Genomic DNA, 14,104 nt, shown 5'->3' with positions numbered 1-14,104 from the left:
GGGGGGCTCTGGCTACTGGCACATGATGGTGGGGGGGCTCTTATTTCTGGCACATGATTGGGGGCACTCTGGCTACTGGCACATGATATGGGGGGCTCTGGCTACTGACACATGATATGGGGGGGCTCTGGCTACTGACATGATATGGGGGGGCTCTGGCTACTGGCACATGATGGTGGGGGGGCTCTTATTACTGGCACATGATTGGGGGCATCTATGGGGGCACATCTTACTGCAGATTATTGGGGGGCACTATAGGGGCATCTACTGAGGCTAAAAAAGAAGATATTTTATATGGGGGCTCTGTATAGGGGCATTTTATACTGGGACACATTATGGTGGGTACTATGGGGAAGGGGGGCACTATGGGGGTCATCTACGGGGGCACTGAGAAGGGGTATTTTATATTGGCACATTATGGGAACATTAGCTCAACTGGGGGCATTACAAATGTTTTGCATATTATAAGGAGAATTATTACTACTGGGGGGGCATTATGGTGGGCTTTATTACTCCCCCATGGTATGACCCCCTAGTAGCAGCACCAGCCTCTCCCTGCTCTGCTATCCCTCTGCCCTTTCTCCAAATCCTTATTATGAAATCTTTCTCATTAGGTTAAAGCACAACATCAGCTCCGCCGAGCCCCCGGCCAAAGTGTTGAAGTGGCGTCCGAGATCCCCAAGGGCCAAGTCAAGTAACTGTAAGTTTTTATGGGGGTTCTACAAAAGAGCTATCGTGGGGCAAAGTTCATATTCGTGTTTACACACGTGTTTTAAAATGAATGCTTTCTCCTATTATAAACAAGTAAATAATGACGCAATGCTGTGGGGCTGGTGTGCAACTTTTTCCAGGGCTGGTTTTTATCCCCAGTCCGGCCCTGGCCGAGCGAGCCGCCGGGACTTTTTTTTTTTTAAGCCGAGCCGCCGATTCGTGGGGCTGAAGTTGGGGGCTGAAGTTGTTGCCATAGAAACATTGTAAAGGGGAGGGGTTAGTAAGATAACCACGCCCATGTAGGGGCGCCAGAAATATTTCTGCACCCAGGCGCCTGTGACCCTAGGATCGGCCCTGATCCCAAACAGATCTGCAAAATGTGTTCAGTGAATTCTATCGGTTAAACACCGACTTGTCTTTGGAAATTGTTATATCAAATGCCGCACTGCATGCAGGGGTGTAGCTAAAGGCTCATGGGCTCTGGTGCAAGAGTTTAGATTGGGCCCCCTTCCCTCAATGCTTTGTGACCAGGGGCAGGGAAGCACATAGCTTTCATGCTGCCTGAAGCAAAAATTGATCCCCCCCACTTGCCAAATTATTGACCTAACCCCTTCTCTCCAGCCAGAGGTGTAACTTGACCAGCATGCACTTTCTATAATACTAGTGTCTTCTTATGTGGCACAAGGGTCTTGGGTCTCCTCAGGCTCCTGGGTCCGGTATTGGCTGCTACCTCTGCACCCCCTATAGCTACACCCTGACTGCATGGGTGAAGATACAGAGTCCTGCAAAGCAGGTCTTTTTAAAGTGGCCATATTTATTAGATGTGTAGGGTGGCCTCCTGATGTTGAGCTGTGATTGGCATTGATTGAATGGGACTGAACAGCACAAAATATATGCTAACAATGGATGTGATATTACAGATTAAAAAAGAAGCTACAGCGTACCCGGATTTCCATAGTCCTTTGGTAAAATAAAGAATATATATATATATCCTGTAAGTACACATGCAAATCTTGTGGCATGCAAATCTTTTCACACAATGTACAGGAAATTGAACTCTTGTCAACTACTCAGATTTTATTAAAGGATCTCAGTGACAGTAAAAGGCTGAATTTCAACCAATGTTATGATCCACTTCTAATTTGGTAATTTTAAATTTCTCTTCTGTAGTCCGAGCCTCTTTCCTGTACTGCGCCTGCTCCGGATACTGAAGCGCACGGTACAGTGCGAGACTTTAGTAGAAGTCAGGGCCAAGCGTCATGACACTGCCTGGCCCTGTCAATCAAAGTGGAGAGGCTGCGGTAGTTGCAGAGAGAGCAGAGCCTCTAGGTGTAATGGCAACGCCCCCATTGCTCCTAGAGGCTCATTTGCATATATTAAAACATCATTTTTCTCAGCAATGTGGGCACATATGTACATGGAACCAACACAGATGCCTTCAGCTGCCAAGCGCTCATGTAACAGGTCAGCCAGTGTCATAGGAACAAATCTGCCGACAGATGGTCTTTAAAGAAAATGGTCTTATTACTTTTCAAGTCTTTATAGTCAAAATGGTGGTGGAATTATGGAATTGAAGCTAATTTTGCGTAGGTATTGAAATGGTGAATATGTTACTAAAGGGCAAAAGTGAAGTTGGTAGGATAGAATAAACTATGTAATACTCTCTACATATTTGTACTGATGTATGGTTGTTTAGTAGCTGCACTCTTTAACATTCACCACAGATACGACTTGTAGATCCTGAGCCCCAGTAAAATATTTTGAACCATACACCCACCTAACGTAAATTATAATACTGGTAGCACAAGGGGACCTTAGGAGCTGCCCAGGCACTAGGGCCAGAAGCAACTGCTACCTCTGCACCCCTCTACCAGTGATGGGGAACCTTTTAGAGACCGAGTGCCCAAACTGCAAGCCAAAACCCACTTATTTATCGCAAAGTGCCAACACGGCAATTTACCCTGAATACTACAGTCCAAGATAGTATATCTTCCATGCACTTTATCATTTAGCTATAATAGCCTGTCTACATTCAGTGCGCTCCTTGTGCTGTTCATGGTGCAACCTGTGCTGATGAATGGTGGGAAAAGTCTAAGGCATATTGGTACACCATAGACTTTTCCAGGGTGCGGGTGCCCACAGAGAGGTCTCTGAGTGCCCCCTATATGGCACCTGTGCCATAGGTTTGCCATCACTGCCCTATACCGTCACTTAACTTTTTTTTTTTCTCTTTCGTAAGGGGAAGAAAAGCAGTACAACCCACTATAAAACAAGATGTAAAAATTATCTTATAAAGTCATAAAGTGATTTATTATATTTATCTTACTGGAAATTTAGACAATTCTGATATTTGGTGTTTGTATGTTAGGGGGCTGTAAATCAAGTAATAGGATGTTATTGTCAGTCCAGGAAAAAGGAATTCCTATTAGTGTGATAAATAGGAAGAAGGAAGTGGATACTGTAAGATTGCTTCATTTTGATCTGATAGCGACATGTTGCTTTTCGTTACAGGCCGCAGTTCTCCTGCCAGATCTTGATGTTTTGTAAAAAAACATTCATCTAAACGGGGCACGATCTATAGCCTAGAATCAATTCAGTCCATCTAAAACCATTAGGAATTACTCTGGGGCACTGGTTTGACATCAGTCACTAGTGATGCAACATATCATATATATATATAATGGTTGGAATTGCAGGCAATTTAGCCGTACACTACTGTATTCCTATTAAACCTGAGATCAAAATGTTAACAAAAATTAAATCAATATATTTCAAGTTTTTTTCTAGAATTTAAAATTAAAATACCCTGTATTAATATATATTTTAATAAATATTAATAATAGTACAGTTGCCTTATACACTATTAATGGTAGAAATCCTGAAAATAAGGGAGAACAGCCACGGTGAAGTCAGACTCCTAGCACTTGCTCCATGCGGCGCTCCAATCAGAAGATAAGTGCGGACGCGGAGCAACCCACCTGCATATTCTGACAACTTTTGCAATTATTATTATTATTTGTTATTCAATTTCCATTCGTTCCATGGTGCTGTACATATGAAAAGGGGTATACATACATAATGCAGACAATTACACTAAGCATGAACAAGACGAGTTACAGGCTGGTACAGAAGGAGAGAGGGTCCTGCCTGTGAGGGCTTACAATCTACAAGGTAGGGAGGAAGGACACAGTAGGTGAGGGTAAAGCTGGTCATGGTGGTATAGCGGCAGCAGGGTCACTGTAGGATAGAATATAATCACTGAAAACAGTGCCCGAACTCTATTCTTGACTGATGAAAATCCAAAGCTTATATAGGTTATGTACGTATGATATGAATATACTGTAATATGAGTAACATATCTTACAAGCATACAAGGTTTTCCCACCAAATTAGCCTACTGAGATCTCCTCTGATGCTTAGGAAAAAGGTCTCATCTCCAACACAGAGGCCCTGTTAGAGAATTGCAATAAAACTCAAATCAAGAGCAATTCCTACTTAGTACCAAGCTAGCAGTGTAGTGGAGTTTTTGTCAAGGAAAAACAGAGAAGGTCCATGCCTATGCTATATCTTTTGGCCTTCAAGGCCCTTTAACTGTTGTCTATGAAAAAGTTGCTACAGGCCTCCATACACATTAGATTATCGTTGGCTAAACCTAGCAACTTCAGCTGAGCCAGCTGATTATCGAATGTGTATGGGGGTCTTCTGACTTTCCCCGACAGATGATGTCAAGGGGAAGAAGAATAGGGCACGTTCTGAGAGGTCTCTGGCAGCAGTCTTTTTCTCTTTTGCCAATGAAACACCTAGCTTATCAAAACTGGGGTAATGTCTTAGTTGCTCATAGCAACTAATCGGAATGCACCTTCCATTTTTCAAAGCTCCTTTGGAATATGAAAGGAGGAATCTGATGGTTGCTATGGGCAACTAAACCAGTTTTCCTTTACACCAGTTTTGATAAATCTCCCTCATAGATTTTTGGCCAAATTGAGCATTCATGTGTATGAGGGGTTTAGGAGGAATAGCTGCTGGCCGAACGAACAACTACTATGTATGGCACCAGCGTTGGACAGGGGATCTTAGGGCCCACCAGAAAAAATAATTCTCTAGGTCCAACTCCTATATTATCAATAAAGTTTAATAGGTTTTGGATCAAAGAAATAGACCCTAGAGGTAAGTGATTGGCTCCAAAAGCAGTATATTTCTTCTCCTAGATCTTTAGGGCCCATTATGGTATCAGAGCCTGGGCCCCCCGAAGGATCCTCTGGTACTCTAATGGGCCAGTCCAACCCTGTATGGCACTGTGCTTGGTGATCTCAGTAAAGGCTGCAGTTCTACTGCAAGTGTCAGTGCCTTCTCAAAAACTGATTTATGGGAGTCCTGGGTGTTTGACCAGAAAACCCCTATAAGACCATTACTAAGCCACTGCCCGTAAATAAAACATTCAGTTTATAAAAACATATGCATTGAATAATCACATCACAGCAAAGTCCTTATTCTGGAGAGGCTGGTACTGTATGTATGTTTGGTGGTCAGTTCTTTTAGTTGTTGATTCTACTACTGACTCCACAATCCGAATCTAGAAATAGATATCACCACTATACAAAGTTTCTTCAGCTGTCCTGTTCTGCCAAGTGATAAGAAACTGGACTGATGTTCAGTTAGATCTAAAGCTGGCTAAATTCCAATCTGACCACCATGACCTGTGATGGCATGTGTCTTTCTCACAGTCCTTTACAGCAACCCTAGCTAGATATGCAGAAAGGCAGATTTCCCTCTCCAAGCTGAATTCACACTGCATGATGTGAACCATAAGTTAATGGTAAAGGGGGCTGGAAAAGTGTTCACAGCTGTTATCACTTCCATTCTCCCACGGAGCTGTGAAGTAAGGATATGCCCAGACTAGGAGCAGTCTCAATCCCATGTGCAATGAAAGAATACAACATGCTCTTGAAATACGGTATCCCATGAGGGTTGACCATTAGGAAGAGGTCCCATCTGCAGGAAGAGCATGGCTCTGTCCACATTGTGGTTGGGGGTTCAATTTCAATCTTCCGTCAGCAGTTCTGTGACAATCGATGGCAAGAATAGAGCGGCCAGGAGTATTAATGCAATAGCGGACAACAATAGGCATATTCTCTTAGTGCCGGCAATGTGCGATCCGCAAAATGCGGAACGCACATTGCCGCTGTCTGTGTTTTGCGGATCCGTGGATCCGCAAAACACACACGGATGTGTGAATGGAGCCTTATAGTGCATGTAGACTCCTGGTTTGTCCACCAAAGGACCTCAATATATTACTTATTGAATTTTTTCCCCTTTTTCCAACATTATACATGAATGCTGCATGCATAGTGAGGGATTGCTTTTTAGAGGAGTGCATACTGTAACAGTTATATTATATTGGCATGCATGCGTTTAATCAGAGTGCATTCCTAGTCTGTAAACTAGAACAATAGGAATATAGTCCCGGAGGACAAATAATTATTACAGGGAAATTAAATATGCTTTTAATTACATTTTATAATGAGCTGTGCGTGCTCAAAGGAAAAAGATACTGGTACTAAATGTGTTAAAGACAAACTCCACTCAGTGCTCACAGTTCGGGGCTACACAGAGAGGGGTAGAGGAGAGGGAACCAGCTACTAGAGGCTATGAGGATAAGGCTTTATTCACACTAGTGTCACGTCTTTCATTTATTATTAGCAATGACAAGCATGTCTTATCCATTCTGATCAGAATCCTGATCGACCCCATTGACAATAATATGGTCTGTCAGGTTTCATTTAGGGTTCTGGTATTTTTGATGGTTCTGAAGGCTGAAGTACTCTTGTCCCCAAGTATACAAGAGCTCCTGATGGAGACCTATACTAGAGCTCCTGATGGAACATCTAGTATGAACAGAGCCTATAGGCCCCCATACACATTAAACTATTGTCAGCAGAACCAGATGGCGCTCTTCCTCGACAGATGATGTCGGGGAAGAAAAAGATTGTGTCTTTTGAATTTTAGCGTTTAATCCTTTTGTTCTTCCAGGTGAAAAGCCATCACCAAACATGGCTTTCCCCTCTCTGCCCATTGACCTTGTTATGTATTTGGGGGTGTCAGTAGAGATAGCTGTCGGACAGCTATTGAAGGTGTATGAGATCCATTACAGATGAATATAAGCCGGTCTCCAACCTAAAAGTGATAAAGGACACTATGCCTGCTCCATTCACACATTGACTCTGTTGTCTTTGCCGTCATCAGTGACATTTTAGCTGCTCATGTGCTCAAGCTGCTCAACACTATTAAAAATGTTCATTCTGGGTCCACTACCTTCTGCATCCTCTACCTTGCACTGAAAAGAGTTCCACACTGGCCATTTGGCTCTGTACTGTAAGCTGTAAGTGTGCTTATCACCTACACAGCAATATAAAGAAACATTTGCATTTCAAACCACAGTGTAAATGAAAATTCTAACTTGAATTTGCTCCTATCATCTATCTACTATATTTTTCACCCCATAAGACACACTTTCCCAACCCCAAAATGCTGGGAAAATGCCAGTGCGTCTAATGGGGTGAATACTGATGAGCGCTTCCATTATGGAAGCACTCATTAGTACCGGAGGACCGGGAAGTGGTGAATGTAGTGCTCACCGCTTCCTGGTCCTCTACCGTCAGCTGTGCTGTGACTGCGCAGCAACGTGAGGACGTCGGCACTCTGAGACCTCACACTGTGCGTGTCGGGTCACAGCAGAGCGCACGCCAGGAAGAGATGAAGCTGGATCCTGGGAGCGGAGGCGGCGGCGTCCGGAGCAGGAGAGGTAAGTGTATTTTTTTTATTTTATTTACTCTGAGCAAAGGAGTCTGTACTGAAGTCTGGGGGTCACTTACATTCAGGGGTCTGATCTAAGGTCTGAATGGGGGTCATTCACATCGGGGTCTGAGCTGAGCTCTGATCTGAGGTGTTAGTGGAGTCTTATTAACATTGGGGGTCTGACTGGGGCTCTGAGCTGAGGTCTAATAAAACATTTTTATTTCCTTATTCTCCTCCTCTAAAACCTAGGTGTGTCTTATAGGGCGAAAAATACAGTATCTATCTATCTATCTATCTACACACACATAAGCATAGATGAGAGTAGATAGGTAGTCAAACCAAGTAAAATAAATTATATATATATATATCTTAGATATATTAGATATAACTATATCTATCTGTCTATCTCTATATATTTTATCTATCTATCAACGAAAAATGGCGGCACAGGCTTAAGGGAAAAGGCTTCTTAGCCCAATTATAGTCCAGAAAAATGAACGGCACTCCAATAGGTTATAAGAAAATAACTCCTTCAATCACCCTTGTGGTGCAACGTTTCGGCTCAATGCTAGAGCCTTATCTATCTATCGCTTCCCCTAGAAGACAGCTTTTTCAATGCAGTTTTTGTGTTGTCATCGCAATGTCTCAGAGAAGATTCATCATAGTTTCTCTCCTTCCCCTATTCCCCAATCTCTTTCCTTCCATTGATTTTTGTGTTTCTCTCCCAAACGTCCAATGTGAATGTGCTAATTTGTTTGTCTGGTCTTTTCGTTGGTCTCTTGTAATTTTGCTGCACTCTGTACTACTGACCTTTGTGTCAGCTTCTATATCTAAAAGCCTAGGATACTGTTTTTGTAACTCTGGTGTTTTCTAAAATTTTCCAATAAATAAATGAATGATTAAAAAAAATGTTGCTGGCACAGTGTCAATTAGGCTGACTATCCCCCATGTATATTCCCAATATACATATTACTACTCCAAACAACTCGGATCATGAATGGAGCACTCACAAGACATATAGCGCTCCAGGATTTCTCACTAGGCACTATAGATTCATTCTATTGAAATTGCTCACCTTAGGCGAGGTGTTATTGCAATGTACACCTGTAGGTATACCTGAATCTGTGACGCCATACCAGGCTGGTGAGCACCCTAGTAAATATCACTCTTTGAGACTTAATTACAGACAAAGCTTAGGCTTGTTATCAGCTGTAGAACCACAGGATACCAACCTCTTCTTTAGAACTTTAAGGAAGTTGTGTTTTTCAGATCTGCTCTGTTTCCTGCACAGAACATCCAACCAAGCCATGTAATGCAGCAGATGTGATACATTCTCACCCCCTCCCCTCTTTCCAAAACATACACATCCTTTAGACATGCACTGCAAGAAGCTTCCTTCAGTCTCATGAAATGGAATAATGGATGTAAATGGTGACAGGCAATACAAAAGCAAACACAATGCAAAAAGATAACACAAATGCTAAAGATTCTGATGTAAATGGCAATGAAAAAGAATGGCAAATGTCTGGGGTACTCCAAGAAAAACGCCCAAGTATAGATATATACAGTATTGACCATTTTCACAATCAGTTCCAGCATTAAATAGGTTTTCTAGGAGTAGAATAGGAATGACCGATCCTCAGGATAGGTCCTCGATATCTGATCAGTGGAGGGTCCCACTCTCTGCACTGCCACCAATCGGATGTTTTAAGAGGCCACAGCGCTTCATTGATTGCTATGGCTTCCTCACATCATAACAAGCACAGCACCATACATTGTATATTGGTTGTGCCCGGTATTAAAACGTTCAATGGAGTGGCCCAGCCTTTTCAAACAGGTGATCAATGAGGGTGCCTGGAGTCAGACCCCTTACGATCAGATATTGATGACCTATCCTGAGGATTCTGCTCACAGAAATCCCCTTTAAATAGGCATGAGCCACTAATTTTCTTCATACCCTGTACATGATGCCAGTACTCCCTTATAGTTCGAATGGCAACAAAGGATTTAACCGTTTTTGTTGTTTTTTCAGAAATTGGTGCAAATGTAGCCTTTACCCAATCTTCGGCGTTACAACAAAATCAAAAAGGAAAAACATAAACAAAAGGCATTATTTGCATTCAGTCTTCAGGAGCTAGTTTCTTTAAATGTATCCCCTATACATTGGATACCCAGCGGGCAGGCAACCGGTGATCTGTCAGTTATCCCCTGTACAGTGGATAAAGGATACCTTGTTCTATCCAGAATACATCTTAAACCACTAAAGGATGTTCTACGCATGGGATTTGTCTACCACCATCTAAGGATGTATCTGGTGCATCTTCCATGAGGGTAAACAATCAGACAGTTTCTTGAAGTTACAGTTACCAAGATCATGAGTGCTAAATGCCCTTGTGTCCATACTTATGGAGAATTCCTTTAAGCCATATTAATCTAAATATAAGCAACATGTTCCTCTAATAATATAGGAATTTAAGTCAGAGTATGCTGGGTGTTTTAGTTCACAGATTATTTTGACATCAACGAGGCCTGGAATTAGACACTTCTGCCTTTGACTAATAAAGGGTTGTTACACAGGCTGCTACTCAAAGTATGGCATCAAGAGAGCAAGCAGTTCAGAAGTTCATCATTTGTTACAGAACAGTAATCACGTGCCATTGCCATGTTCTGCTATGCAAAAACACATTGATTCTGTAACAGATTTCATGAGAAAAATTAAAATGAGGAAATAAACTCAGTTACTGCACATGTAGTAGGTCCACATACATTCATTCATTCATTGGCCCCATGTATCACCACCACATGTCCTCAGCCTCTCACATGGCTAAATCAGCTAATAATGGGTTTCCCCTAGGATCACCTTATTTCAAAGGGACACTTTAAAAGTAGTTGTCCAAAATGAAACACCCCTACAAGTCCAGAAATATCATGTGCTTCTGAGTGAGCAGCAAGTATCATTTCAGTCATCCCAAAATATTTTAATTAAATTAAACATAAATCAGAATAATTCATGTCATGTCCCCCAGGCGACTAACATTTCTGTACTGCAGTGCGAAACATTGAAACATGACAACATGTAACATATGACGTCGCCGGCACTCACCCACATCCATTAGTTCACATGTCCCATTAATATTGTCTCCAATTTTGCATTTGAAAATAGTTCCAGGGCTGACGATATTTGTGCGTGTGGTCAGGTTGGATTTCGGGGCTCCAACAATAATCCTGGAATAAAAATTAAATAAATTAAATACATACAATAAAATAAAATAATAATTAAAAAAAAGTACCGTACATGGAAACAAAACTACAAAATAAACCTGAAAAATGCTTGTTACCTAAATAAAGACTGTGCTGATAGCAACCAGATGCACATTCTTAAACATGATGTAAGGCAGGGGCTGCTGCAACAGCTACATGATAGCAAATATTTGCTAAAAATTGACGGAAACACTCACCACTTCTCATCCCCATAGCTGTGGAAAACCACAGAGTAGCCAAACAGGGATCCATCTGGTCCTTTAAAAACCAAGGGGTTCTCCTCATCTATATTGTACGCTCCAGCAGGGTCTGTCGTGAGAACACAGATCAGTGTAAGGCTCCAGATGTGGGGCACTTTGAAAAGTTTGCAGCCTTCTCCTCTCTTCATGATCATTCTGTAACTTTTACTGCTTTCCTCAAAGTAATGTCTTCATAGCAATGGAATGATACTTGTGAGTACTGAAGCCTTGTGATTGCAGGGTAACTGTCTGTATCCAGCATCCAACAGCCCATGTTGTATATCTAATGAAGAAAACTTTTTTTTTTTTTTTACGAAACCGCCCACTAGTCCTGCTCCCCCTCCGCCTCCTCCTCTGTGTAACAGTTTGCTGCTCCAGGACAGAGACTACACAGTTGGAAATCTTTGGATGTGGCTCCTTTCTAGCAATTACAACTTCTGTCTGTAACATGGATAATATAGGACTACAACGCATTTTTATTTCCGGTTGACTACTGCAAATTCTTGGCCTTGCTTCTTCAAACACGTAATTACAGCAGATAGAGCCGATCTTTGATGATTTTAACCCAAAAAACATCATATAACTGAGCTTTAATTGTGCTCCAGCTTTGTAACGTCATAGATCATGGATTTGGGAGTCAACAGCCTCAGGAGGGGGACTTATTTATGCACTTATACACATTAGTATAGCAATCTATAAGGACTTGGCCTGTAATAGAAATCTATGGATACACTGGGTCAGTATAGACCATTGGCTCAGTGGTTAGCACTGGTGCCTTGCAGCGCTGGGGTCCTGGGTTGACATCTGACCAGGACAACATCTGCATGGAGTTTGTATGTTCTCCCCGGGGTTTCCTCAGGGTATTCTGGTTTCCTCCAACACTCCTATGACATAGTGATAGGGACCTTAGATGGTGAGCCCCATTGGGGACAGCTTGATGCTGATGTCTGTAAAGTGCTGAAAAATATCTCATGGCTATATAAGTGCCTAAAATAAATAAATGTAAACCAAGCGATTTAACTCTGATATAGCACCACCATATTCTGCAGCACAAACTATGGGAGACCATGTTCACATTTCCATATGACGTCCATGGAAAATCCGTCAGGGTTTCATCTGTGAAGATTTTGGTGAAGAATCCGTGGTCAGTGTGTCCATTTTCGTGCCCTCCATGTGTCATCTGTATTCCACAGACCTTGCTCTGCGCAAAATTAATTTCCAGAGCATCTCCTACCAATGGTCAGTGAAACACAGATTTCATCCATGTTGTGTCAGTGGTTTTTCATAGACCCATAGATTTCAATGGTCATGTTTGGTCCACATCACGGACCAAAGTACTGCATGTCTCTCTCATGTCAATATTCCAATGACCCTGTCTGTGGGAAATGCAGATAGCACTCGTGAGTAAAAAATGGAAATGTGAACAAGGCCTAAGTAAATGAATGTTGTCTACCTGAGATTAACCCCTTAGTGACCACGCACATAAAAAAAAAAATCGCATTCCAAAAGCTATAATTTTTTTTGTTTTTTCATCAAACTGGTGCATCAAAAACTATAACTTTTCCTACAAAAATTTGACCTCATACAAGTACGTATGAGGTCTTATTTTTGTAGGAAAAGTTATAGTTTTGATGCACCAGTTTGGGAGCGTGTAATAACTGATTAAAGCCAGGTATTTAGCTAAAACCCCCTTTGTTTACGTCCAGTGATGGCCAGTTCCCCATGTTCGCCTGCGAACACATGCGAGCTGCCATCTTAACTCACAAGTCCAGCGAGGCACAGGTAAGTCCTTACCTGTGCCTGTGTGTGCGAGCCGGTCTGAAACAAATGCGGTCACCGGGAGCAGGCAGTTCCGAGAACAGCCGCCGGGGGCCTTCATCGGGCTGTTCTCGGAACTGCCTGCTCCCGGTGACCGCATTTGTTTCAGACCGGCTTGCGGCACAGGCACAGGTAAGGACTTACCTGTGCATCGCCAGACTTGTGAGTTAAGATGGCAGCCCGCATGTGTTCACGGGCGAACACGGCGAACTGGCCATCACTGTTTACGTCAGTAAAAAGTCACATTAGTGGTCACTAAGGTTAATTAAGATCCCGGTCATCCACAATTTCAATATACATAATATAATACAAAGACACAACATATTTACTATTCAGTTCTTTGGGAAATATTTGTACAAGGACAGAAAGACCTATAGTAAAGGTTTACATTTAGAGATACTTTTCTGAAAATATTACGTAACAGAAGATCAAGTCCATATTATATTATTGTCAGAATTGCCACTGGTGGTTGTGAGAGTATATAGTAGTATAGGATTACTCTGTGGTTTCCCCAAGTATCTGTCAGCATGGTGAAGGCTGCAGGCTATGCCCCCAGCAGTGTCTGAATGAAAACCAGACCAAAATTGCAGAATTTCCTGTAGTCTTCTGATAGTAGAGAAACCACAGGGGGTGAGGTGTATTTTCCCTGCTGGATTTGGATTGCTTCAAAATCTAAGGGTGCAGTTTTGATGGATACAATTTTTGGGGAAATTGCTGCTTAAAAATATCTCTGGCAGGGAGACGATGTTGCTGCTGCCAGTCTCAGTATCCTGGTATAAAAAGGAAAAATGTACTTACATAAGATAAGATGCCTTTATTGTCACTGTACAATACAATGTAATACAATGTACAATACAATAAAATGTTGTTTGGAGCAATCTTAGATGCCATGGACAGAGGAACAAGAACTGACATTTAAACATAACCCATGTGGCAACTATTTTTCTGTGCAAAATACAGGAAAAGAAGAGCTGTCAGTGTCAGTGATATGAGGAGCATAAATATCCAACATGGCCACCTATGGGGTCAGGAATCGGCCAAAGAACCTCCCAAATTCATGTGGGGTACACAGTGCTTAGGTAGAATATCTATTAGGGAGATGAAGTGTCGGCAATGTTAAAGCTTAGTTTTTATTAGCATCTCCCTATACCTGAACTGGGTATCTACATCTTAGACATTTTGGAATATCCACAGTATATGCAATAAATGTCTAATATACTGTACATAGATCTCACCTCTGGGACCCACACCTATCTACAGGAGGAGGTCCCCATCCCACC

General features: G+C 42.1%; 1 protein-coding gene across 1 annotated transcript in view; it reads right to left on the bottom strand.

Annotated features, from left to right (window-relative positions):
• Positions 1 to 11,298, bottom strand: part of ITGA4 (integrin subunit alpha 4) — a 171,181-nt gene extending 159,883 nt beyond the window's left edge. The window contains exons 1-2 of the mRNA XM_044302593.1: positions 10,965 to 11,298; positions 10,610 to 10,731 (exon numbers count right to left, since the gene is read on the bottom strand). Of these exons, the coding sequence (XP_044158528.1) occupies positions 10,610 to 10,731; positions 10,965 to 11,161 (319 nt within the window). The 5' untranslated portion in view covers positions 11,162 to 11,298. The remainder of the gene's footprint in view (positions 1 to 10,609; positions 10,732 to 10,964) is intronic.
• Positions 11,299 to 14,104: the final 2,806 nt, after the last annotated feature.

This window comes from Bufo gargarizans, chromosome 8 (assembly GCF_014858855.1).
Source record: "Bufo gargarizans isolate SCDJY-AF-19 chromosome 8, ASM1485885v1, whole genome shotgun sequence".
In the NCBI taxonomy this organism is placed as follows: domain Eukaryota; kingdom Metazoa; phylum Chordata; class Amphibia; order Anura; family Bufonidae; genus Bufo; species Bufo gargarizans.
The sequence above is the reverse complement of the archived record's forward strand: the minus strand, read 5'-3'. Positions and strand labels throughout refer to the sequence as shown.